The sequence below is a fragment of the Salvelinus fontinalis genome, unplaced genomic scaffold, assembly GCF_029448725.1.
Source record: "Salvelinus fontinalis isolate EN_2023a unplaced genomic scaffold, ASM2944872v1 scaffold_1264, whole genome shotgun sequence".
In the NCBI taxonomy this organism is placed as follows: domain Eukaryota; kingdom Metazoa; phylum Chordata; class Actinopteri; order Salmoniformes; family Salmonidae; genus Salvelinus; species Salvelinus fontinalis.
The window spans coordinates 15,310-42,786 of record NW_026601473.1 but is presented as its reverse complement, the minus strand read 5'-3'; the positions used below and the strand labels follow the sequence as shown (position 1 = coordinate 42,786).

At 47.4% G+C, this 27,477-nt stretch overlaps 1 protein-coding gene and 1 long non-coding RNA gene across 4 annotated transcripts; one reads left to right on the top strand and one right to left on the bottom strand.

The window, feature by feature from the left end:
* Positions 1–1,687: 1,687 nt before the first annotated feature.
* On the top strand, positions 1,688–27,183 carry LOC129848894 (catechol O-methyltransferase domain-containing protein 1-like). 3 transcript variants are annotated; one of them, XM_055915995.1, is made up of 7 exons: positions 1,688–1,792; positions 21,466–21,587; positions 23,037–23,142; positions 23,306–23,424; positions 24,252–24,306; positions 24,393–24,526; positions 26,885–27,183. In XM_055915995.1, exons 1-7 carry the CDS (start codon positions 1,738–1,740, stop codon positions 27,035–27,037), a joined length of 744 nt encoding a protein of 247 aa, XP_055771970.1. In that variant the 5' UTR covers positions 1,688–1,737; the 3' UTR covers positions 27,038–27,183. The 3 variants fall into 3 exon arrangements, with proteins under 3 accessions (XP_055771970.1, XP_055771972.1, XP_055771971.1); XM_055915997.1 differs by lacking the exon at positions 26,885–27,183 and adding an exon at positions 24,721–25,704; XM_055915996.1 differs by lacking the exon at positions 1,688–1,792 and adding an exon at positions 6,972–6,996.
* On the bottom strand, positions 26,598–26,977 carry LOC129848896 (uncharacterized). The gene is made up of 2 exons (XR_008758584.1): positions 26,739–26,977; positions 26,598–26,689 (listed from the first exon to the last, which is right to left on the bottom strand). It is a non-coding gene; the product is annotated as an uncharacterized LOC129848896 (long non-coding RNA).
* Positions 27,184–27,477: the final 294 nt, after the last annotated feature.

Sequence of the window (27,477 nt, the reverse complement as noted above, 5' to 3'; positions counted from 1 at the left end):
TGTATACCGCACCAACAGATCCACAGATGATGCAATCTCTATTGCACTCCACAGTGCCCTTTTACACCTGGACAAAAGGAACACCTACGTGAGAATGCTATTCATTGACTACAGCTCAGCATTCAACACCATAATGCCCTCAAAGCTGATCACTAAGCTAAGGACCCTGGGACTAAACACCTCCCTCTGCAACTGGATCCTGGACTTCCTGAAGGGTAAGGGTAGCTTAAAGTTCCCTGGCTTCCACATCACCAACAAACTAACATGGTCCAAGCACACCAAGAAAGTTGTGAAGAGGCCTCGACAAAATCTATTCCCCCTCAGGAGACTGAAAAGATTTGGCGTGGGTCCTCAGATCCTCAAAAGGTTTTACAGCTGCACCATCGAGACCATCCTGATGGGTTGCATCACTGCCTGGTATGGCAACTGCTCGGCCTCCGACCGCAAGGCACTATAGAGGGCAGTGCGTACGGCCCAGTATATCACTTGGGCCAAGCTTCCTGCCAACCAGGACCTCTATACCAGGCGGTGTCAGAGGAAGGCCTTAAAAATTGTCAGACTCCAGCCACCCTAGTCATAGACTGTTCTCTCTGCTACAGCACTTTTTTTGTAGGTATTTTCTTAAAACTGCATTGTTGGTTAAGGGCTTGTAAGTAAGCATTTCACTGTAAGGTCTACATTTGTGACAAATAAAATGTGATTTGATTTGATACCTTAACGAAAAAGTTACAGGTGTGGATCAGAAAACCAGTCAGTATCTGGTGTGACCACCATTTGCCTCATGCTGTGTCATACATCTCCTTGATCTCGTCACGATATCTCTGTGCATTCAAATTGCCATTGATAAAATGCATTTGTTTTCATTCCCCATAGCTTATGCCTGCCCATACCATAACCCCACCGCCACCATGGGGCACTTTGTTTACAACGTTGACATCAGCAAACCGCTCGCCCACAGTATCAAGAATATGCATATCCTTGCTTCAGGTCCTGAGCTACAGGCAGTTGGATTTGGGTATTTTAGTCGGAAATTTAAAAAAGGTTCCGATCCTTAACTGGGCTTTCTGCCCAGTTTGATTGAACAGTGTTGCTCATACTCAACCCCAATGTTATGCCACCGGGGAGCAATGCATGTCACATCTTGTCACGTCTACTCCTGCTCCCCCCTCATCATTACTTATTATTACGCACACCTGCCACCATCATTACGCACACCTGCAGCTCATGAGACTTACCTGGACTCCATCACTTCTGATTACCTCCCCTATATCTGTCATTCCCTTTGGCTGTTTCCCCAGGCAGTATTAGTTATCTTTCTCATGTCCAGATGCTAAACTCTTGTTTTGTATTGTTCTATTTATTATTAAATTCACCCCCTGTACTTGCTTCCTAACTCCCAGTGTCTGCGTTACACATCTAGTATTTGTATGTAATATTTGACCCTCTGTACTGCATACAGTGAGCTTCAAACAATGGTTCCCTTTGGCTGACACCTTGGAAACTCCACTCTTACATCATGGGGATCATGGGGTGGTGTCTGGAAAACACATTGTGAGGAAAGTGTTTACATACAGAGTGGTCGATATCTTGTCCCTCACCCAAAAAGATAGTTCAAAACAAACACACATGGAGACCAGTGGACTTTCCCATCCACGCTGTATAAATAGTAGACCCACATTCCCTCAATACAGTCTCTTTGGTGTTCACTCTATATAGCTGAATAGACACACTTCCAAAATGGCTCCAGATATCAAGATGTATTTCTGCATTCAGCTTGTTATTGCACTAACAGGTAAATATCTCGCTGTTTACTTTTTCCATTAGAGAGGAGAAAATTGTTTTTATTTAACCTTTATTTAACTAGGCAAGTCAGTTGAGAACAAATTCGTATTTACAATGACAGCCTACCGGGGAACAGTGGGTTAACTGCCTTGTTCAGGGGCAGAATGACAGATTTTTACCTTGTCAGCTCGGGGATTCGATCCAGCAACCTTTCGGCTCTAACCACTAGGCTACATTACCTGCTGACGAGGGTGCGAGACTTAGGCTCGGGGGCCTCATTTATCATTTACATTACATTTAAGTCATTTAGCAGACGCTCTTATCCAGAGCGACTTACAAATTGGTGCATTCACCTTATGACATCCAGTGGAACAGCCACTTTACAATAGTGCATCTAGATCTTTTAAGGGGGGGGGGGGGGGGGGCAGAAGGATTGCTTTATCCTATCCTAGGTAGTCCTTGAAGAGGTGGGGTTTCAGGTGTCTCCGGAAGGTGGTGATTGACTCCGCTGTCCTGGCGTCGTGAGGGAGTTTGTTCCACCATTGGGGTGCCAGAGCAGCGAACAGTTTTGACTGGGCTGAGCGGGAACTGTACTTCCTCAGTGGTAGGGAGGCGAGCAGGCCAGAGGTGGATGAACGCAGTGCCCTTGTTTGGGTGTAGGGCCTGATCAGAGCCTGAAGGTACTGAGGTGCCGTTCCCCTCACAGCTCCGTAGGCAAGCACCATGGTCTTGTAGCGGATGCGAGCTTCAACTGGAAGCCAGTGGAGAGAGCGGAGGAGCGGGGTGGCGTGAGAGAACTTGGGAAGGTTGAACACCAGACGGGCTGCGGCGTTCTGGATGAGTTGTAGGGGTTTAATGGCACAGGCAGGGAGCCCAGCCAACAGCGAGTTGCAGTAATCCAGACGGGAGATGACAAGTGCCTGGATTAGGACCTGCGCCGCTTCCTGTGTGAGGCAGGGTCGTACTCTGCGGATGTTGTAGAGCATGAACCTACAGGAACGGGCCACCGCCTTGATGTTGGTGGAGAACGACAGGGTGTTGTCCAGGATCACGCCAAGGTTCTTAGCGCTCTGGGAGGAGGACACAATGGAGTTGTCAACCGTGATGGCGAGATCATGGAACGGACAGTCCTTCCCCGGGAGGAAGAGCAGCTCCGTCTTGCCGAGGTTCAGCTTGAGGTGGTGATCCGTCATCCACACTGATATGTCTGCCAGACATGCAGAGATGCGATTCGCCACCTGGTTATCAGAAGGGGGAAAGGAGAAGATTAATTGTGTGTCGTCTGCATAGCAATGATAGGAGAGACCATGTGAGGTTATGACAGAGCCAAGTGACTTGGTGTATAGCGAGAATAGGAGAGGGCCTAGAACAGAGCCCTGGGGGACACCAGTGGTGAGAGCGCGTGGTGAGGAGACAGATTCTCGCCACGCCACCTGGTAGGAGCGACCTGTCAGGTAGGACGCAATCCAAGCGTGGGCCGCGCCGGAGATGCCCAACTCGGAGAGGGTGGAGAGGAGGATCTGATGGTTCACAGTATCGAAGGCAGCCGATAGGTCTAGAAGGATGAGAGCAGAGGAGAGAGAGTTAGCTTTAGCAGTGCGGAGCGCCTCCGTGATACAGAGAAGAGCAGTCTCAGTTGAGTGACTAGTCTTGAAACCTGACTGATTTGGATCAAGAAGGTCATTCTGAGAGAGATAGCAGGAGAGCTGGCCAAGGACGGCACGTTCAAGAGTTTTGGAGAGAAAAGAAAGAAGGGATACTGGTCTGTAGTTGTTGACATCGGAGGGATCGAGTGTAGGTTTTTTCAGAAGGGGTGCAACTCTCGCTCTCTTGAAGACGGAAGGGACGTAGCCAGCGGTCAAGGATGAGTTGATGAGCGAGGTGAGGTAAGGTAGAAGGTCTCCGGAAATGGTCTGGAGAAGAGAGGAGGGGATAGGGTCAAGCGGGCAGGTTGTTGGGCGGCCGGCCGTCACAAGACGCGAGATTTCATCTGGAGAGAGAGGGGAGAAAGAGGTCAAAGCACAGGGTTGGGCAGTGTGAGCAGAACCAGCGGTGTCGTTTGACTTAGCAAACGAGGATCGGATGTCGTCGACCTTCTTTTCAAAATGGTTGACGAAGTCGTCTGCAGAGGGGGAGGAGGGGGGGGGAGGGGGAGGAGGATTCAGGAGGGAGGAGAAGGTGGCAAAGAGCTTCCTAGGGTTAGAGGCAGATGCTTGGAATTTAGAGTGGTAGAAAGTGGCTTTAGCAGCAGAGACAGAAGAGGAAAATGTAGAGAGGAGGGAGTGAAAGGATGCCAGGTCCGCGGGGAGGCGAGTTTTCCTCCATTTCCGCTCGGCTGCCCGGAGCCCTGTTCTGTGAGCTCGCAATGAGTCGTCGAGCCACGGAGCGGGAGGGGAGGACCGAGCCGGCCTGGAGGATAGGGGACATAGAGAGTCAAAGGATGCAGAAAGGGAGGAGAGGAGGGTTGAGGAGGCAGAATCAGGAGATAGGTTGGAGAAGGTTTGGGCAGAGGGAAGAGATGATAGGATGGAAGAGGAGAGAGTAGCGGGGGAGAGAGAGCGGAGGTTGGGACGGCGCGATACCATCCGAGTAGGGGCAGTGTGGGAAGTGTTGGATGAGAGCGAGAGGGAAAAGGATACAAGGTAGTGGTCGGAGACTTGGAGGGGAGTTGCAATGAGGTTAGTGGAAGAACAGCATCTAGTAAAGATGAGGTCAAGCGTATTGCCTGCCTTGTGAGTAGGGGGGGAAGGTGAGAGGGTGAGGTCAAAAGAGGAGAGGAGTGGAAAGAAGGAGGCAGAGAGGAATGAGTCGAAGGTAGACATGGGGAGGTTAAAGTCACCCAGAACTGTGAGAGGTGAGCCGTCCTCAGGAAAGGAGCTTATCAAGGCATCAAGCTCATTGATGAACTCTCCAAGGGAACCTGGAGGGCGATAAATGATAAGGATGTTAAGCTTGAAAGGGCTGGTAACTGTGACAGCATGGAATTCAAAGGAGGCGATAGACAGATGGGTAAGGGGAGAAAGAGAGAATGACCACTTGGGAGAGATGAGGATCCCGGTGCCACCACCCCGCTGACCAGAAGGTCTCGGGGTGTGCGAGAACACGTGGGCAGACGAAGAGAGAGCAGTAGGAGTAGCAGTGTTATCTGTGGTGAGCCATGTTTCCGTCAGTGCCAGGAAGTCGAGGGACTGGAGGGACGCATAGGCTGAGATGAGCTCTGCCTTGTTGGCCGCAGATCGGCAGTTCCAGAGGCTACCGGAGACCTGGAACTCCACGTGGGTCGTGCGGGCTGGGACCACCAGGTTAGGGTGGGCGCGGCCACGCGGTGTGAAGCGTTTGTATGGTCTGTGCAGAGAGGAGAGAACAGGGATAGACAGACACATGGTTGACAGGCTACAGAAGAGGCTACGCTAATGCAAAGGAGATTAGAATGACAAGTGGGCTACACGTCTCGAATGTTCAGAAAGTTAAGCTTACGTTGCAAAAATAAAATAAAATAAAATACAAGATCTTATTGACTAAAATGATATAGTACTGCTGGCTGGTGAAGTAGCCTGGCTAGCAGTGGCTACGTTGTTGAAAGTGAAGCTGGCTAGGTAACCTCGACAATTTCACTAAATTTCTCTAAACTACACAATTATCATGGATACAAGGACAGCAAAGACAACTAGCTAACACTACGCTAATCAAGTCGTTCCGTTGTAATGTAAGTTTCTACAGTGCTGCTATTCGGTAGAAGTTGGCTAGCTAGCAGTGTTGGCTAGGTAGGAGGACGGCAGCGCGGCAGGCGAAAAATAGCTGGCTAGCTAACCGATAATTACTCAAAGCTACACAATTATCTTAGATACAAAGATAGCAAAGAAAACTATGTAGCTAGCTAACACTACACAAGTCAAGTCGTTCCGTTGTAATGTAATCGTTTCTACAGTGCTGCTAATCGGTGGCTAGCTGGCTAGCTAGCAGGGTTGACTACGTTACGTTACGTTACGTTAGGGCGAGAATACCTGGCTAGCGAACCTCAGCGAACCTTCATAACTACACAATTATCACCGATACAAAGACGGCTATGTAGCCAGCTAAGTAGCTAGCTAAGATCGAACAAATACAAATCAAAGATAGCAAAGACAACTGTGTAGTCAGCCAACACTACACTGATCAAGTCGTTCCGTTGTAATGCACTCGTTTCTACAATGCTGCTATTCGGTGGCAAGCTGGCTAGCTAGCAGTGTTGGCTACGTTGCGTTACGTTAGGGCGAAAATAGCTGGCTGGCGAATCTCAATAACCACACAATTATGTTTGATGCAAAGACGGCTATGTAGCTAGCTAAGATCAAACAAACCAAACCGTTGTACTGTAATGAAAATGAAAATCAGACCGTTGTACTATAATGAAATGTAATGAAAAGTTATACTACTATTCGGTAGACGGTGGACGTTTGCTAGCTGCTGGGCAGATAGCAGTGTGGACTACGATAGACGACGGAATACGATAATTACGCAATTATCTTTTATACACAGACGGCTAAGTAGCTAGCTAAGAAGAAATTGCTAAGGTTAGACAAATTAAACCGTTGTACTATAATGAAATGAAATGAAATGTAATGAAAAGTTATACTACCTGCAGAGCGAATGCAAATGCGACCGCTCGCTCCAAACCGGATGTTACCATTTATAAACATTTACATACATACAAAATATACCCCAAAATGTGCGTGCACCAGTTTTCACACAAAAGTTAGAATTTATAAAAACTGAACTTGACTTGAAAATGTGCTCACCTTCCAGCAAACTTTAGACTGTGTATGCACTTTCTAGTGGTTGAAGTTTTGCATTGCAAGCAGGCAAGTAGATTAGTATTGTAATGACCTGACTAGATCATAAAGGAACAATTGTCCAGACAGAGGATTGAGTTTACGAATTGACAGTTTATTAACCCAACTTTACACAAGCTACTGTTTGGCCGTAGCCCACGCCAAATAAATGAAAGATAACCCACAAGCCAACCGTGACCTTCTCTTGTGAAGGCCAGACGTAAGAGAGAGAACAAAGGCTAAACCTGGTCTTAACTTCCAATGCTCCATCCCCCTACCCAACCCCCCTCCACGCCACTCCGCCAACCGCCAGGATTCCCGGCATCAGAACATTCCGGGCATTCCCCCGATTGGCAGATAGCAGGTTGATTGGCATGCCGGACACCGCGAACAATGGGTACTGGTAAGTACAACACAACCACCTCCTAGCCTAACACATAACACACAGCTGTCTGTGCGGGTCGCTACACAGCCCCCCCCACCACAAAGTCCCTCGTCCCCGAGGGAACAAACAAAGTCTCTGATGCGACCCGGAGGTCTCCTTTGCCTGCGTGGCCGTGATGGTTGCAGAGTGCCCCTCTGGGAACCAGGGGATGAAGGCAGGGATATGGGGGACAAGGAACCGGGAACGGGTTATACAGTCCGTGGCTCTGGGGAACCACACGGTGACACAGGGAGGGAGACGGGGAGTGGGCTGTCTGGAGCCTTGTCTGCGGCACCTGGGGGTGGGTGCCTGGAGAATGTCATTGCCAGAGAGGGGAATTGTGGGGGTCCCTGGGGTTTGGGGAGAAGAGGCTGTATGGGGCTATCCTGTCCCGGTGCAGTGTCACCTTTCTCCCCCTGGGAGGAAGCTGCACCCGGTAAACAACCTCCCCTACCATCTCCAGGACACTGCAGGGTCCCACTCAGTGACTGTCCAACTTGGGGCATCTGCCTTTTTTCCTTAGGGGGCTGTAGACCCAGACCAGCTCCCCAGCCACAAAGTGCCTTCCCCGGGTGTGCACGTCATAGTTCCTCTTCTGCCTCACACCTGCTGCTCTCTGGCGAAGGTGTGGGCTGTCTCCAGGCGGTCCTGGAGTCTCCGGGCATACTCCGGCCCTGGGGGAACATGAGGGCTATCCAGGGGCCGACCAAACGCCATCTCCGCAGGGGTGCGGATCTCTCTCCCCAGCATGAGGAGGGCAGGCGTGCAGGAGGTGGGGTCTTGGACAGCGGAGCGGCATGCCATGAGGACAATAGGCAGGTGCTTGTCCCAGTCACGCTGGTGTTTGGAAGAGACGATGGCCAGCTGCTGTCCAAGCATTTTGTTGAAGCGCTCCACAAGGCCATCACTTTGAGGATGGAGAGGAGTAGTGCAGGTCTTGTGCATACCCAGCCTCTCACACATAGTGGCGAACACACGGGACTCGAAGTTTCTGCCTTGGTCGCTGTGGATGGACTCCGCAGCTCCAAACCTGCTGAACATCCCCGCTGTCAGGGCGTCGACAATGGTCTCTGCCTCCTGGTCAGGCAGAGCATAGGCCTCGGGCCATTTTGTGATATAGTCCATGGCCGTGAGCACCCAACGGTTTCCACTGTCTGTGGTGGGGAATGGCCCAACTACATCAATGAGAGCATGAGAGCGGCCTGGGGGGCCCTTTCTCGCTGTGCAGTTCTCACAGCGGCGGTAAAAGTCCTCCACATCCCTCTTGTCCTGCCCCCAGTAAAATCCCTGACGGAGGCGGCGCAGTGTTTTTGTGACCCCGAAGTGTCCAGTCCCCAACCCCCCATGAGTACTCTGGAGCACAGCCTCCCGCAATGCTTTTTGGACCACCACCTGCCACCTCTCCTCTCCCGTAGCCGACTCCTTCCATGCCCGCTGTAGCACGCCATCAGCCAGCCGCAGTCACTCAAACTTTGACCACAACCCTTTGGTTGCGAATGAGAGCGCTGTCACCTCTTCCCATGGTGGCCTCACCTGCGCCTCTACCCACTGTAGCACTGGCTGTAGGTCTGTGTCCCATCCCTGCTGCTGCCCCCATTCAGCCACGTCGACAGTCTGCAGCTCACTGCAGACAGGCCCGCTCGCCCGACACACTGTGGCACAGACCCCCTCCTCTGCACACAGCTCACTCTCCCGTGCCTCTCTCCGCTCACAGTGGCGGCAGCCGTCTGCAGTACAGGGCCGACGGGACATGGCGTCGGCGTTGGAGTGGCGTGTCCCTGCCCTGTGCACCACTGTGAAGTCATACGGCTGAAGCTCCTCCAACCAGCGTGCCACCTGCCCCTTTGGCTCTCTGAAAGACATGAGCCACTGGAGAGCAGAGTGGTCAGTCCTTACAGTAAAGGGCAGACCACCCAGGTTTTATTTATTTTTATTTATTTATTTTACCGTTATTTTACCAGGTAAGTTGACTGAGAACACGTTCTCATTTGCAGCAACGACCTGGGGAATAGTTACAGGGGAGAGGAGGGGGATGAATGAGCCAATTGTAAACTGGGGATTATTAGGTGACCATGATGGTTTGAGGGCCAGATTGGGAATTTAGCCAGGACACCGGGGTTAACACCCCTACTCTTACGATAAGTGCCATGGGATCTTTAATGACCTCAGAGAGTCAGGACACCCGTTTAACGTCCCATCCGAAAGACGGCACCCTACACAGGACAGTGTCCCCAATCACTGCCCTGGGGCATTGGGATATTTTTTAGACCAGAGGAAAGAGTGCCTCCTACTGGCCCTCCAACACCACTTCCAGCAGCATCTGGTCTCCCATCCAGGGACTGACCAGGACCAACCCTGCTTAGCTTCAGAAGCAAGCCAGCAGTGGTATGCAGGGCTGCTGGTGGTATGCAGGGCTGCTGGTGGTATGCTCCAGGTAGTACTGGAAGTGTTTGACGGAAGATACAACAGCCAAGAGCTCCCGCCGGGTGACACAGTAGCGGTGCTCATATTTGTCAAATGTTTTGCTGGGAGTACGCCACCACTCTCTCCCCCTCTGGCTCCAACTGGGCCAGCACCCCACCCATGCCCACATTGCTCGCGTCTGTGTCCAGGATAAAGGGCAAGGTGAGGTCAGGCGGGGCGAGCACGGGGGCCTCGATCAGTGCACGTTTGAGGGTGTTGAAGGCCTCCTCACACTCCACTGTCCAAGTGAAAGCCTTGTAGGCAGCAGGCGGTTCAGGGGAGCAGCAACACTTGAGAAGCCCCGTACAAACCTCCTGTAGTACGAGGCCAGGCCCAGGAAGCTCTTCAGCTGATGCTGGTTGGTGGGGGTGGGCCAGTCTCTGACAGCCCCCACCTTGTCCTCCATGGTGCTGATCCCCTCCTTCCCTACTCGGTGGCCCAAGAAGGACACCTCTCTCCTCATGAAGTGACACTTCTCGGGGTGGAGCTTCAGATCTGCGGCAGCCACCCTCTCCAGCACACGCCATAGCGCCCCCAGGGCTGACTGGAAGGAGCTGCCATGGGCCAGGATGTCATTGAGGTATACCAGACACTGCTGTCGGGGGATGCCATCCAACGCTCAAAAGTAGCTGGAGCGTTGCACAGGCCGAAGCACAGGACCTTGAACTGCCAGTGTCCTCTATTAGTGAAGAATGCCGTTTTGGCTCTGGCCTCTGGGGAGAGGGGCACCTGCCAGTAGCCACTGCGGAGGTCTATTGAGGAAAACCAGGAGGACCCCCTAACCAGGTCCAGTGACTCATTGATACGTGGTATGGGGTATGAGTCCTTCCTGGTTACCTCATTCAGCCGCCTGTAGTCCGCACAGAACCTCAGCTTGCCCCCCTTCTTCGGAACCATGACGACCGGCGTCGCCCAGGGACTGTCTGAGGGCTTGACGAAGTCTGCCCGCTGCATCTCCAACACAGCCTTGTCTGCCGCCTCCTGGCGTGCCAGCGGGATACGGCGGGGACGCATCTTGATGGGTCGAGCATCACCGGTGTCGATCTCATGCTGCACCAGATGAGTCTGACCCACCTCTTCCTCACTCAGCGCAAAGCTGTCTCTGAATTCAAACAGCAACTGCCACAACCGTTCCTGCTGCTCGGGGTCAAGACCAACACAGTTCCTCCCCCATATCTCCCTCACTGCAGACAGTGTCCATAGCGCTTCCTCAGTGCTCCGACTAAAGCACCATAATCACGTCTGTCCTCGGGGCTAATCAATATCAAACAGGCCAGAGCATCATCCGTGAGGCATAAAGCCAACTGCAGTGCCCTATCTTCATTCGACCACCCCCTTAAATGAGCTAACATTTCAAACTGAGCATGAAAAGCTTCCCTATCCGCCTTACCGGAATACTTTGGGGTCTTAACAGATACGGACGCTGCCGGGGACTGGGCGCCTTCATGTTTGTTTACATCCTGAGCCCCAGATTCCTCGTGTCGACGTCACCCTTTCGGTCCGCCTACCAGAATCCGCGCGAAGCACAGTCGACGAGCCACTCATGCCCGCTTCAGCGGCCATCACTCTAACGTCCTCCCTCAAGCGGCCTCTGGGCTCCGACGCCCTGGCGATCTCCTCAGCCAGATCCTCCGACGTCCATGCACATGCACTTACTATGCACTCACATGCACACAAACTTACATATAGACGAAGGATGCAAGAACAGGAACAGACTACCTAAAACGAACGAACAAACGAAACAGTCTCATGTGGATTACACAGACACAGGAACAATCACCCACAAACAAAAAGTGAGAACAACCTACCTTAATATGACTCTCAATCAGAGGAAATGAAAACCACCTGCCTCTAATTGAGAGCCATACCAGGCAACCCATTAACCCAACATAGAAAACACATAACATAGACTACCCACCCAAACTCACACCCTGACCAATTAAACACATACCAAACAACAGAAAACAGGTCAGGAACGTGACAACAGCTATTTGCCTTTGTTGTTGTCTTACATACATTTACATTTACATTTAAGTCATTTAGCAGACGCTCTTATCCAGAGCGACTTACAAATTGGTGCATTCACCTTAAGATATCCAGTGGAACAGGCACTTTACAATAGTGCATCTAAATCTTTTAAGGGGGGGGGGGGGTCAGAAGGATTACTTTATCCTATCCTAGGTATTCCTTAAAGAGGTGGGGTTTCAGGTGTCTCCGGAAGGTGGTGATTGACTCCGCTGTCCTGGCGTCGTCAGGGAGTTTGTTCCACCATTGGGGTGCCAGAGCAGCGAACAGTTTTGACTGGGCTGAGCGGGAACTGTACTTCCTCAGTGGTAGGGAGGCGAGCAGGCCAGAGGTGGATGAACGCAGTGCCCTTGTTTGGGTGTAGGGCCTGATCAGAGCCTGAAGGTACTGAGGTGCCGTTCCCCTCACAGCTCCGTAGGCAAGCACCATGGTCTTGTAGCGGATGCGAGCTTCAACTGGAAGCCAGTGGAGAGAGCGGAGGAGCGGGGTGACGTGGGAGAACTTGGGAAGGTTGAACACCAGACGGGCTGCGGCGTTCTGGATGAGTTGTAGGGGTTAAATGGCACAGGCAGGGAGCCCAGCCAACAGCGAGTTGCAGTAATCCAGACGGGAGATGACAAGTGCCTGGATTAGGACCTGCGCCGCTTCCTGTGTGAGGCAGGGTCGTACTCTGCGGATGTTGTAGAGCATGAACCTACAGGAACGGGCCACCGCCTTGATGTTAGTTGAGAACGACAGGGTGTTGTCCAGGATCACGCCAAGGTTCTTAGCGCTCTGGGAGGAGGACACAATGGAGTTGTCAACCGTGATGGCGAGATCATGGAACGGGCAGTCCTTCCCCGGGAGGAAGAGCAGCTCCGTCTTGCCGAGGTTCAGCTTGAGGTGGTGATCCGTCATCCACACTGATATGTCTGCCAGACATGCAGAGATGCGATTCGCCACCTGGTCATCAGAAGGGGGAAAGGAGAAGATTAATTGTGTGTCGTCTGCATAGCAGTGATAGGAGAGACCATGTGAGGTTATGACAGAGCTAAGTGACTTGGTGTATAGCGAGAATAGGAGAGGGCCTAGAACAGAGCCCTGGGGGACACCAGTGGTGAGAGCACGTGGTGAGGAGACAGATTCTCGCCACGCCACCTGGTAGGAGCGACCTGTCAGGTAGGACGCAGTCCAAGCGTGGGCCGCGCCGGAGATGCCCAACTCGGAGAGGGTGGAGAGGAGGATCTGATGGTTCATAGTATCGAAGGCAGCCGATAGGTCTAGAAGGATGAGAGCAGAGGAGAGAGAGTTAGCTTTAGCAGTGCGGAGCGCCTCCGTGATACAGAGAAGAGCAGTCTCAGTTGAATGACTAGTCTTGAAACCTGACTGATTTGGATCAAGAAGGTCATTCTGAGAGAGATTGCAGGAGACCTGGCCAAGGACGACACGCTCAAGAGTTTTGGAGAGAAAAGAAAGAAGGGATACTGGTCTGTAGTTGTTGACATCGGAGGGATCGAGTGTAGGTTTTTTCAGAAGGGGTGCAACTCTCGCTCTCTTGAAGACGGAAGGGACGTAGCCAGCGGTCAAGGATGAGTTGATGAGCGAGGTGAGGTAAGGGAGAAGGTCTCCGGAAATGGTCTGGAGAAGAGAGGAGGGGAAAGGGTCAAGCGGGCAGGTTGTTGGGTGGCCGGCCGTCACAAGACGCGAGATTTCATCTGGAGAGAGAGGGGAGAAAGAGGTCAGAGCACAGGGTAGCACAGGGTGTGAGCAGAACCAGCGGTGTCGTTTGACTTAGCAAACGAGGATCGGATGTCGTCGACCTTCTTTTCAAAATGGTTGACGAAGTCATCTGCAGAGAGGGAGGGGGGAGGGGGAGGAGGATTCAGGAGGGAGGAGAAGGTGGCAAAGAGCTTCCTAGGGTTAGAGGCAGATGCTTGGAATTTAGAGTGGTTGAAAGTGGCTTTAGCAGCAGAGACAGAAGAGGAAAATGTAGAGAGGAGGGAGTGAAAGGATGCCAGGTCCGCAGGGAGGCGAGTTTCTGTGAGCTCGCAATGAGTCGTCGAGCCACGGAGCGGGAGGGGAGGAACGAGCCGGCCTGGAGGATAGGGGACATAGAGAGTCAAAGGATGCAGAAAGGGAGGAGAGGAGGGTTGAGGAGGCAGAATCAGGAGATAGGTTGGAGAAGGTTTGAGCAGAGGGAAGAGATGATAGGATGGAAGAGGAGAGAGTAGCGGGGGAGAGAGAGCGAAGGTTGGGACGGCGCGATACCATCCAAGTAGGGGCAGTGTGGGAAGTGTTGGATGAGAGCGAGAGGGAAAAGGATACAAGGTAGTGGTCGGAGACTTGGAGGGGAGTTGCAATGAGGTTAGTGGAAGAACAGCATCTAGTAAAGATGAGGTCAAGCGTATTGCCTGCCTTGTGAGTAGGGGGGGAAGGTGAGAGGGTGAGGTCAAAAGAGGAGAGGAGTGGAAAGAAGGAGGCAGAGAGGAATGAGTCAAAGGTAGACGTGGGGAGGTTAAAGTCACCCAGAACTGTGAGAGGTGAGCCGTCCTCAGGAAAGGAGCTTATCAAGGCATCAAGCTCATTGATGAACTCTCCGAGGGAACCTGGAGGGCGATAAATGATAAGGATGTTAAGCTTGAAAGGGCTGGTAACTGTGACAGCATGGAATTCAAAGGAGGCGATAGACAGATGGGTAAGGGGAGAAAGAGAGAATGACCACTTGGGAGAGATGAGGATCCCGGTGCCACCACCCCGCTGACCAGAAGCTCTCGGGGTGTGCGAGAACACGTGGGCAGACGAAGAGAGAGCAGTAGGAGTAGCAGTGTTATCTGTAATGATCCATGTTTCCGTCAGTGCCAAGAAGTCGAGGGACTGGAGGGAAGCATAGGCTGAGATGAACTCTGCCTTGTTGGCCGCAGATCGGCAGTTCCAGAGGCTGCCGGAGACCTGGAACTCCACGTGGGTCGTGCGCGCTGGGACCACCAGGTTAGGGTGGCCGCGGCCACGCGGTGTGAAGCGTTTGTATGGTCTGTGCAGAGAGGAGAGAACAGGGATAGACAGACACATAGTTGACCGGCTACAGAAGAGGCTACGCTAATGCAAAGGAGATTGGAATGACAAGTGGACTACACGTCTCGAATGTTCAGAAAGTTAAGCTTACGTTGCAAAAATCTTATTGACTAAAATGATTAAAATGATACAGTACTGCTGAGGTAGGCTAGCTAGCAGTGGCTGCGTTGTTGACTTTGTTTGAAAGTGTAGCTGGCTAGGTGACCTCGGTAACTGGCTAGATAATTAGTCTAAACTACGCAATTGTCTTAGATACAAGGACAGCAAAGACAACTATGAAGCTAGCTAACACTAGCTAGCTAACACTACACTAATCAAATCGTACCGTTGTAATGTAATAGTTTCTACAGTGCTGCTATTCGGTAGAAGTTGGCTAGCTAGCAGTGTTAGCAGTGTTAGCAGTGTTGACTAGCAGTGTTGACTAGGTAGGAAAACGGCAGCGCAGCGGACGAAAATAGCTGGCTAGCTAACCAAAATTACTCTAGACTCCACAGTTATCTTAGATACAAAGACAGCAAAGACAACTATTTAGCTAGCTAACACTACACTAATCAAGTCGTTCCGTTGTTCCGTTGAATGTAATAGTTTCTACAGTGCTGCTATTCGGTGGCTAGCTGGCTAGTTAGTAGTGTTGATTACGTTACGTTACGTTAAAAGGACGAAAATAGCTGGCTAGTGTAATAAATACCATTTAAAATAACACAAGCATATTGCTATTACATTGTTATAACTAACTTCTTTCTAAGCAGGGTTTCTCACACACCCAGAGACAGATGGCTGACACAGAACATTCATAAACACTGATAAGAAAAGGGTGCAGACACACACACATACTCAATGACAGAGGGCTGACTACGCACATACAAAATCTCCTGTTTTAGCTGAACATTTGATAACAAAGAACTTTTGTTGCAAGACTCAGGAGGATGATGTCCAGCTCATCAGGACCAATCTGAGAAGACAACAACCTGATCAGGACCAACCAGAAAACCAGATCTACCAGACTCAACCTACTTTCTGTGTTGTATAAAATGTCTATGCATTTCTGTTATCTGGGCTTTTTCTGGAGGTTCTCTATGAGCTGAATGAACGAGTCCATGCATGTTTGTACCAGATATCTTTACTCATAATTAAACTGTTGCTTGTCATACAATTTATCACCTTGTCTGAATCGATCCTTGACCGGCTCACCCTTCTCCATATCCAATTATCAACAGAATGGTAGCAGAGGATGGTTGCCTAGATACCCGGTCCAGAGTGGTTGATATGGATGTGAGGGGGCGAGTTGGTAAAAGGACGGTTCACGGAGGACAGGTGAAATCTTTTGGGGGGGAGGACAGCAGTTCTGCTCAGCTCGGGAAACTGATCTCCTGGTCGACCATAAATAAGGTAAGCAAGACCTGTTAAATCAAACTTTGCATATTGTCGTATAGTATATCCAAATTTCGATCAGCAGTACCGAGTATGGGTAAGAATTCTTGTTTAAATTTATGTGCATAGATGACATATGAATGACAGTGAAGTAAATATATGTGGCCATAATTTTGCTCCGATAGTCCGGCAGAGACCGGTCCGGCTGAGTCCGGTAAGGGGACAAAATTGTGTTTAGAATCCTAAGTCCGGCAGAGACCGGTCCGAATAAGTTCGGTGGGGATATGTGGTGTTAGATACGCCAGTGTTAGAGTATAAAGTATGTGGTGTTAGATACGCCGTGGTGTTAGATACGCCAGTGTTAGAAACACAAGTATTAATTTGTATTGTTTAATGACAAACGCTCCATGTACCAACAGGGTCGGATGTGTAAATGTCAACTGATTAATGTGTATTGTTTAATGACAAACGCTCCATGTACCAATAGGGTCGGATGTGTAAATGTCAACTGTTTAATGGATGTTGTTTAATGATGAACATTGCTAGTTAAAAATAGGATTCCGATAGTCTTAAAGTGTATAAGCCTCATCCAAAAGCCCGAATATTCGTTCGGTGAAGGATGTAGTTAAAGTGAACAGTGGTAAATGATAAAGTGGTAACTATTCTAAGTCCGGCAGAGACCGGTCCGACTGAGATCGGTAAGGAATAGGTTCAGAATGTTTGAGAGATCTCTAATGTAATGTGTAAGTGTTGAAAGTATACTGATTAATGTGAAGTATTTTAAGTGATAAATATTGACTATATTGAATGAATGTCTAAATGATGTGTTTTAATGTGCTGATATAATCTGTCGGTTGCGCATTCCACAACGCCGTATAAATCAAATAATATATGTATAGAAATTCCGAATATACGAGGGAGGAGCTCTGAGATAAGACAGAGTACGGGTCTCCGAGAATTCGTCTCGGGTTTTATACTCAGAGACGGGCTAAGTATACAAAGATAGTGGATAGATTACACACACATAGTACTTAATTTATAAGACAGAGAGGGTCTCGTGTAACGCGCCAATCAAACCCTTAAGGCTAAGATAGCTAAAGTATGTGCAGGTTCGAAGTTGAGATGGGTTGAAGCTCTGCCCCTGGCGTTGATGGCCATGAGAACCTCTCCAGGGGCAGGCACCCATCTCTCTCCTCATGAGATAATGACTGGTCCACCAAGAGAGGGAGGTCATATGCCCGCTCTTGATGTAATTATGTGAGAAAACTGACGGAACTCTCTGTAGCACTCTCTACCCAGGTTCGCAAGGTCCGAGAGGGGAAGCTGCCAGGAGGCACGCCACCACGGAATGTAAAATGGTGACTGGGTGGGGTGAGAGTCCACAAGAGAAAGTGGCTGGAACCCAGGTGGACTGAACTGTACGAAGTGAAGGAGGTTACTTCACACTCAGTTCAGGTCAAAGATAAATCAGGCGCACCTTGGCACCACCTCACACATTGTACTCTAGCTCCAATTCCTAACAGAAGTCAGAGCCGATTTGAGCGGCCTAAATTCGATTCCAAATTAAGACACTCCTGATTCAGGTGATGCGGCATCAAACTTCGCCTCCCCTGAAGAAGGAACCTCTCCCAGTTAGAGGGACATTTCTCCCTCCCTGGGCAAGGTTGATGGGATATCTGGCCCCTTATTTGTGATATTCCTTCACACACTCATAACTCTTAGAGCTGTACAGAGAATGGACAGAAGATGGCAGTATTGCAGCACTCAACGGTCTCCCAGAAAATGGAGAGTCGGTTTGAGTGCTGGTGACAGAAAAAACTTAGAACCAATTCGGAGTAGAGAGAATACATTCAATAACTTATTTAGGTTAAATTTACAGACTAATGATATTATTGTTATGGATTGGCTGACATGCGATATAAATTTAGCGAAGTATATGGTAAGTTTACACTTTGAAATGGAAAGAGTTGAGAAGTTGATTTTACTTATACGATAGTTTTGCTGCTAAACTTAGTTGGAGTAACTAGATGTTTTGCCTAGAGGCATGAATAAGACAGTCATTTTTGGTATTATATTGGCTAGTTGCTGCATTCTGAATACAGGTTGAGCGCTAGTAAACGCATATCTTTATTTGAACTATACTAATCTATTTGATAAAAGTACTAAACCTGTATATTTAACATTTGATAATGATTTACCGGGTGTGGCCGTATTAAATTATGCTAGAGAAAATTGGTTGTGTCATTTAGAGGGAAAATGTGTACATTATAGCTTTGAGATACTTTTAAAAAGTTGCTGAAAGTTATTGGTTTTGGTTTAGGTAACACCAGAGAATTCGAACAATAAGTAAACGTATTCTAAACGTGATCTGTTTTCATTATGGGGGACAAAGAACGACTCGCAACCTGGTATGGCTGGCATGAGAGTTTTTAAAGGGACAGTGTACGTTTATCACAGTTGTATGGTTAGTACATGAAACATCGGGGAAATTTAAAACGAATGATTTAAGGGTATCATCATAATTATTAGGTTTTGTTTTTGTGGTAAACGTTTTGGGTTAAGGGGTTTTCCGTGTTCCCGAGACAAGATAATATTAGGTGTTTTACTTTCTGAGTTTTATTTAGACAAGGGACTTTGTTAAGATAAAGGGTTCTTTTGGTATGTCTAGATATGGAACACGAATGTAGGTGTAACCTTTTTGACCTCTTTTCGTTGCATTTTCCTGTCAATCACGGGGGGATCAATCACGGGGGGATGTAGTGAGAATAATGAAATTGTGGTCATTTGGGAATACTAGTTTTGAGGTAAATTGATAGACATGCTACTCTCTGAGAAGGGAGGTGTATGCTCTATGTTTGGTGAAGAGTGTTGCACCTTTATACCTAACAACACCGCCACTGATGGTAGCCTGACCATTGCCTTAGAAGGCTTGAGGACTCTTAATGGTAAGATGAAATCCCATTATGGTGTAGACACCTCCATGTGGGATTCCTGGATGGATGCTTTTGGGAAATATAAAACCCTGGTGTCCTCAATTTTGGTTTCTATCTCAGTGTTTGCAGCCATTTTGGTTTTGTGTGGTTGCTGTTGCATACCATGCATTCGTTCACTCACCACTAGGGTCATATCTAAAGCCATTGACCCACACCCTTCCCAGATGTTTCCTTTGCTGGCCGATGAGGACCCTTTGGCGTTTGAGGAGGATACTTTCGCTTAGACTTTTTGCTTGATCCCATGTTTATGTCACGTCTCTTTTGAGACGTGAAGAGAGGGAATTAAAACTTTCTCTCTGAGAAAGTTTCCCTGGTTGTTTACTTTTGCTTTTCTTACTCTTACCTAGTTTATGTCACGTCTCTTGTGAGACGTGAAGAGAGGGCATATGAAACTTTCTCTTCAAGAAAGTTTCTGCATATACTACTCCTGCTTGATCCCATGTTTATGTCACGTCTCTTTTAAGACGTGAAGAGAGGGAATTAAAACTTTCTCTCTGAGAAAGTTTCCCTGGTTGTTTACTTTTGCTTTTCTTACTCTTACCTAGTTTATGTCACGTCTCTTGTGAGACGTGAAGAGAGGGAATCAAAACTTTATCTTCTGATAAAGTTTACTCTAATTTTGCCATTTATAGCTTTTGTCCTAGCTTTTGTCACGTCCCTTATGAGACGTGAAGAGGGGGATTTGTAATAAATACCATTTAAAATAACACAAGCATATTGCTATTACATTGTTATAACTAACTTCTTTCTAAGCAGGGTTTCTCACACACCCAGAGACAGATGGCTGACACAGAACATTCATAAACACTGATAAGAAAAGGGTGCAGACACACACACATACTCAAGGACAGAGGGCTGACTACGCACATACAAAATCTCCTGTTTTAGCTGAACATTTGATAACAAAGAACTTTTGTTGCAAGACTCAGGAGGATGATGTCCAGCTCATCAGGACCAATCTGAGAAGACAACAACCTGATCAGGACCAACCAGAAAACCAGATCTACCAGACTCAACCTACTTTCTGTGTTGTATGAAATGTCTATGCATTTCTGTTATCTGGGCTTTTTCTGGAGGTTCTCTATGAGCTGAATGAACGAGTCCATGCATGTTTGTACCAGATATCTTTACTCATAATTAAACTGTCGCTTGTCATACAATTTATCACCTTGTCTGAATCGATCCTTGACCGGCTCACCCTTCTCCATATCCAATTATCAACACTAGCTAACCTAGATAATTGCTATAAACTACACAAATTATCTTTGATACAAAGACGGCTATGTAGCTAGCTAAGATCAAACAAATCAAACCGTTGTACTGTAATGAAATGAAATGAAATGCGATACTACCTGTGGAGCGAAGCGGAATGCGACCGGGTTGTTGAAAGCGGAAAGCCACAAGGCTGAAATATGTGCCCTCGCTTAGAAATGTTTGCAAGGTTTGTTTGTATTTCATCCAACTATCTGTGATAAAAAGTGATGGCTACAGTATATGTAATTTCTTCCACTTTTTGAGTGAGCCAAAGTTCAAGCTGCTTATCTAATTGGTGAGAATGCAATGTCTGTTTATCAGACTCACTTTGACTTTATATGGTGTGCCAAGAGATGTACCTTCACTTACGGCCATGTAAACTTTTTGTCTGTCAGATAGCCACGGCCTACAGCAAATGTCACTGCAAAGGTTAAACATTCTGTCATCACCTTCAAAGACATTTGATCAAGTTCGCTATTTCCTTTAGAAAAATGCCTTGGCCTAGTTCCAAAGTATACAGGAAAAAGGGCGTTATTGTCACAATAAAAGGTGAACGATGGGCATTTTCAGGCGGAGGTTTAATGTTTGTTGATACACACACAGTTTCAGGACGGGCCTGATTAGTCAATAGGAAACATACATATGCATGCCATGCACCAAGTTTAGTGTGCAATTTTACGCAATAGCTATAAATGAGGCCCCAGGATTGCAACAACTATCTCGCCAATCACTTTTTCAAATGATGTGGTTAATAAGAGTTGGCTGTTAAGAAGCACTTAGCTAGCATGCTAGCAATCGCTGCAAACGTAGATAGACGGCTAACCAACAAGAAAGAGTGTCAAAACAGAGCCTCCACACAACGTGGTTTACAAGCTGCAAAGGCAAGTCTGCATGCTGGACATCAGGGGCAGCCAGAGCAGCTTGACCCCACATGGAACTCTGAGTTGGTAGATCATTTGAATATCCAAGTGCATGCACATCTCATTGGCTGAGCTGCAAAATCAGCTGTTTTTGACCAGTAAGCCCACACCATTCTGTTTTTTCCTTACAGGCCAAACAAGGGCACAGACTCAGAGAATATCCATCTTTTTAACATCTTTAAGCACTGCAATTTCTTATCCTGATGTTGACAGTAAAGAATTCTTTACAAAGGTTAACTTGCTAAATCCTGAACCCGCTGTAATCAATATTTGCCGTGGTTGCGAACACGGCTTTGGGGCTGACAATCAAAATGACGTTTAGATGGGTTACCATGCAAAACTAAATTTGTAACTGATGTTTTTTTGGTCAGGCACAGGAATAGGATCTGCCCTGCCAGGTAAGAGCCACAGTGGAGGGAAGAACGACCCAGTGCTGCAGTATGTCGTGAACAACTCACTGAGAGAACATCCTGTCATGACCAAACTCAGACTGGTAAGGCTGGACTGGGTTAGAGCCAGGGTTAGGGTTGTGGTTGTTTTTGAGGCTAGTGTTAGGGTTGAACCGGGATGAGGACATGAAACTAGGGCTAGGGTTGGACTGGTAAGACTGGGGAGAACCAGGGTGTTTATGAGATGAAAAGCAGGAATGTACTGTACATACAAACCAGATGTGTAGACAGACACTGGTTTTCTACAGTATCATGACAGTTCAATAGGCTACTATAACCACTAGAGGTCAGCACAGTACTATAAAAACACTGTGCTGAGAAGCTGCAGTCAGCAATACGGTGTAATTACATGGTTCGATTAGATTATGTCATAAAAAAAGTCGTGTTTTTGTCTTTTTTGTCGATGTTTGAAATCAAATGTTGTGTTAAACGCTCTGTAACAAAGCTTTCTTAGTGACCAACAAGCTTTCTCAACCCTTAACCTTGTTCTGAACACCTCCACAACAAAGGTCATGTATGGCAAGACGGTACACTGTCCTTCTCTCAGCACAAATCAAAGCTGCAGGCTAAAGTTAAATCTAGACTTTGTTTCCTCTATCGTAATCGCTCCTCTTTCACCCCAGCTGCCAAACTAACCCTGATTCAGATGACCATCCTACCCAGGCTAGATTATGGAGATATAATTGATAGATCGGCAGGTAAGGATGCTCTCGCTAGAGGTTCTTTACCATTCGGCCATCAGATGTGCCACCAATGCTCCTTATAGGACACATCACTGCACTCTGTACTCCTCTGTAAACTGGTCATCTCTGTATACCTGTCGCAAGACCCACTGGTTGATGCTTATTTATAAAACCCTCTTAGGCCTCACTTCCCCCCTATCTGAGATATCTACTGCAGCCCTAATCTTCCACATACAACACCCATTCTGCCAGTCACAGTCTGTTAAAGGTCCCCAAAGCACTCAAATGCCTGGGTCGCTCGTCTTTCAGTTCACTGCAGCTAGCGACTGGAACGAGCTGCAACAAACACTCAAACTAGACAGTTTTATGTCAATCTCTTCATTCAAAGACTCAATCATGGACACTCTTACTGACAGTTGTGGCTGCTTTGTGTGATGTATTGTTGTCTTTACCTTCTTGCCCTTTGTGCTGTTGACTGTGCCCAATAATGTTTGTACCATGTTTTGTGCTGCTACTATGTTGTGTTGCTACCATGTTGTTGTCATGATGTGTTGCTACCATGCTGTGTTGTCATGTGTTGCTGCCTTCCTATGTTGTTGTCTTAGGTCTCTCTTCATGCAGTGTTGTGTTGTCTCTCTTGTCGTGATGTGTGTTTTGTCCTATATTTAAAAAAAATAAAAAAACATGAATCCCAGCCCCCGTCCCCGCAGAAGGCCTTTTGATAGGCCATCATTGAATTTGTTATTAACTGGTTTACCTAGTTAAATAAAGGTTAAATAAAATAAAAATTCTCCTTCCTTCATGTTGCAGAAAACCCTTGAGGACCCATGGAGCATCATGCTGGTTGCTAGTGAACAAGCACAACTGATGGCAAATTTGGCCAAACTGATTAACGCCAGCAAAACCATTGAAATTGGTATGTAATGATAAAACAAGCTTCATCCTGAAAACATTTAATGTTACTCTATTATTTGGAACATCTTTCATTGTGCCAATCTTTTCAACATTCACTAATTCTGAATGAACTGCCCTCATTCTAATATCAGAAGAGACTAATGTCAATATTTTCCTCTCTCCAGGGATGTACACGGGGTACAACACCCTGAACATGGCGTTGGTTGTACCAGAGAGTGGTCAAGTGGTAGCATGTGAAATAGACGACGAATACGTGAACATTGCTAAACCTTTCTTTAAAGAGGTCAGATCAACATTCCTCTAGTCATTCAGCTAGTTTACTTGCTCCAATATTCCTCTAGACAGGAATTAGATCTGTTTGTCCAGTATTCAACCCCAAAACAACATCTAAACCCATTCAACCCGTTGGAATTCAGAAATATTGATTGTCTCTCCAAAAGCTTCAATACAGCATATTCAGTATCTAACATCTGTCAGTCAGACTTCACAAAGTGCTGTGGGTGGAGTAGTGAGGCCGTCTGCTCAGAAGAAAGTGTCTACGAAAAGGTGCAAAGCCAAGCAGCAGAGAATCCCTACAATGAACGTAATGCCCCCCTCCAAACAGTAGAAATACTACTGTACACAACACAGGTGACAGAAAATTGTGACAGACAGAAAATGGTTGGTATTGTCTGTTAAAAAATTCACAAGGCACTCGCACATCTGAACAATCTTATTTACAGCTGCAAGGCAACAGTTGAACAAGATGAAGGAAAAAGGAAACCGCACACTGCTCTTGATAGTATCACTGATATTTAATAAGGTTACGTATCGGCCTCACGGCCTTCGTCAGAGCTTTTGTGTTTTTTTAAATTTACACCTAACCCCACCCACATCCGTTCCACACATCAAAGGGGGTTGGAGGCAAAGGAAAAACAAATAAGTGCTACCAAATATAACAATATGCATTGCATAAATATTACAAAAGTGTATAAATAAGACGTATTATACACGTCTGTAAAACCACAATGAGGACATAGCAAGTTTTCATTTGTCATTGGGTACATCGTACGGAACACATCAGAGTAGGCACATAGGCAAATTACCCTTGTCATCCTTTCTCTTTTCTAGGCCGGAGTCGAGGATAAAATTAATGTCCGTCTTCAAATGTGTATAAAAACACTGGGTAGGTGACTGATTTTAAAGAACCCAAACACGATTCCGTTGTGAAACGGGTGAATCCTTTTCAACGTGATCTTTTGTTTGTCCTAGATGAGTTGATAGCTGCTGGGGAAGCTGGCACCTATGACTTTGTGTTCATCGATGCGGATAAACGGAACTATGACAGATATTACGAGAAGTCTCTTGAGCTTGTGAGACAAGGGGGCATCATTGCCATCGATAATGTGAGTAGCCTATGCCCAAACTTTTATTCCTACAAGCGAGTCGTGATTTTGAATATGATTTGAATAATGCCAGCATGCAATCGATTTGATCTCTTAAGCTAACTAAGGTAAAGATGCATGAAAAGATAGGCCTACATATAAAACACAGAGAAAGATTTATTTATACATTTTTTATTTCACCTTTATTTAACCAGGTAGGCTAGTTGAGAACAAGTTCTCATTTACAACTGCGACCTGGCCAAGATTAAGCAAAGAAGTTCGACACATGGAACAACACAGAGTTACACATGGAATAAACAAACATACAATCAAAAATACAATAGAAAAATCTATATACAACATGTGCAAATGAGGTAGGATAAGAGAGGTAAGGCAATAAATATGCCATGGTGGCGAAGTAATTACAATATAGCAATTAAACACTGGAATGGTAGGGTGTACAGAAGATGAATGTGCAAGTAGAGATACTGAGGTGCAAAGGAATAAGATAAATAAATAAATACAGTATGGAGATGAGGTAGATTGGATGGGCAAATTACAGATGAGCTATGTACAGGTGCAGTGATCTGTGAGCTGCTCTGACAGCTGGTGCTTAAAGCTAGTGAGGGAGGTAAGAGTCTCCAGCTTCAGAGATTTTTGCAGTTCGTTCCAGTCATTGGCAGCAGAGAGCTGGAAAGAGAGGCGGCCAAAGGAGGAATTGGCTTTGGGGGTGACCTGCTGGAGCGCGTGCTACAAGTGGGTGCTGCTATGGTGACCAGTGAGCTGAGATAAGGCGGGGCTTTACCTAGCAGAGACTTGTAGATGGCCTGGAGCCAGTGGGTTTGGCAACGAGTATGAAGCGATGGCCAGCCGACGAGAGCGTACAGGTCGCAGTGGTGGGTAATATATGGGGCTTTGGTGACAAAACGGATGGCACTGTGATAAACTGCATCCAATTTGTTGAGTAGAATGTTGGAGGCTATTTTATAGATGACATCCCCAAAGTCGAGGATCGGTAGGGTGGTCAGTTTTACGAGGGTTTGTTTGGCTGCATGAGTGAAGGATGCTTTGTTATGAAATAGGATGCCGATTCTAGATTTAATTTTGGATTGGAGATGCTTAATGTGAGTCTGGAAGGAGAGTTTACAGTCTAGCCAGACACCTAGGTATTTGTAGTTGTACACATATTCTAAGTCAGAACTGTCCAGAGTAGTGATGCTGGACCGGCGGGCATGTGTGGGCAGTGATTGGTTGAAGAGCATGCACTTAGTTTTACTTGCATTTAAGAGCAGTTGGAGGCCATGGAAGGAGAGTTGTATGACATTGAAGCTCGTCTGGAGGTTAGTTAACACAGTGTCCAAAGAAGGGCCAGAGGGGTGTCGTCTGCGTAGAGATGGATCAGAGAATCACCAGCAGCGAGAGCGACATCATTGATGTATACCGAGAAGAGAGGTGGCCAGAGAATTGAACCCTGTGGCACCCCCATAGAGACTGCAAGAGGTCCGGACAACAGGCCCTCCGATTTGACACACTGAACTCTATCAGAGAAGTAGTTGGTGAACCAGGCGAGGCAGTCATTTGAGAAACCAAGGCTGTTGAGTCTGCCAATAAGAATGTGGTGATTGACAGAGTCGAAAGCCTTGGCCAGGTCGATGAATACGGCTGCACATTAATGTCTCTTATTGATGGCAGTTATGATATTGTTTATGACCTTGAGCGTGGCTGAGGTGCACCCATGACCAGCTCTGAAACCAGACTGCACAGCGCAGAAGGTACGGTGGGATTCGAAGTGGTCGGTAATCTGTTTGTTGACTTGTCTTTCGAAGACCTTAGAAAGGCAGGGTAGGATAGATATAGGTCTGTAGCATAATGGGTCTAGAGTGTCTTCCCCTTTGAAGAGAGGGATGACCACGGCAGCTTTCCAATCTTTGGGAAACGTATCACCTCTGTCTTCAGTCTGAGCCTCTCTCCTCACCTGTCTCCCACTTCACCTCACTCCTCTAATCTGTCTATCTGATTACCCTTCCTTGACCTGTCTATCACCTGTCTATCTGATTACCCTTCCTTGACCTGTCTATCACCTGTCTATCTGATTACCCTTCCTTGACCTGTCTATCACCTGTCTATCTGATTACCCTTCCTCGACCTGTCTATCACCTGTCTATCTGATTACCCTTCCTTGACCTGTCTAGCACCTGTCTATCTAATTACCCTTCCTTGACCTGTCTATCACCTGTCTATCACCTGTCTATCTAATTACCCTTCCTTGACCTATTTATCACCTGTCTATCTAATTACCCTTCCTTGACCTGTCTTTCTGACCTTGTGACCACAGGACACCTCACCTGTATCTCTGATCCCCCCACCTTCTCCCCCCAGGTACTCTGGAGTGGTAAAGTGGTGGACCCTGCTCCTGATGACCTGACCTCCCAGGCTCTGGACAAGCTCAACAAGAAACTCCACACGGACCAGAGGATCGATCTGAGCATGCTCACTGTGGGCGACGGACTCACCCTGGCCATCAAACGCTAACGATAACCCATGCTAACTCATACTAACCTCTGATGACAAATGCTTAACCCATGCTTACTCCAAACCCACTGTGATTTATTTGGGATTTATTTGAGATGTGGTAAACATGAAGGGCTGGAATAAATAGATGCTATTTTCAACAAGTACTGTACGTGTACGAGTGAGATTCACTTTTTACTTGAAATTCGAAAGCATGTCAGCCTCTGTCTCAGTAAGAGCTAAATAACTACCTTTCACTCCCAGAGATTTTAGGTTTTTTCAGGGTGTGACTAAAATAATTGTTTATTAGATTTCAATTGAGTACAGGCTTAACTGAATGACAACAGAATACCATGTGGTAGTTTTGGGGTAGGCCTCGTCTCAGAGGAATGCTCCACAGAACCAGATGCTGATAACAGATTGCTCTATGCTGGACAGCTGGCATCGAAACCCTCCAGCTG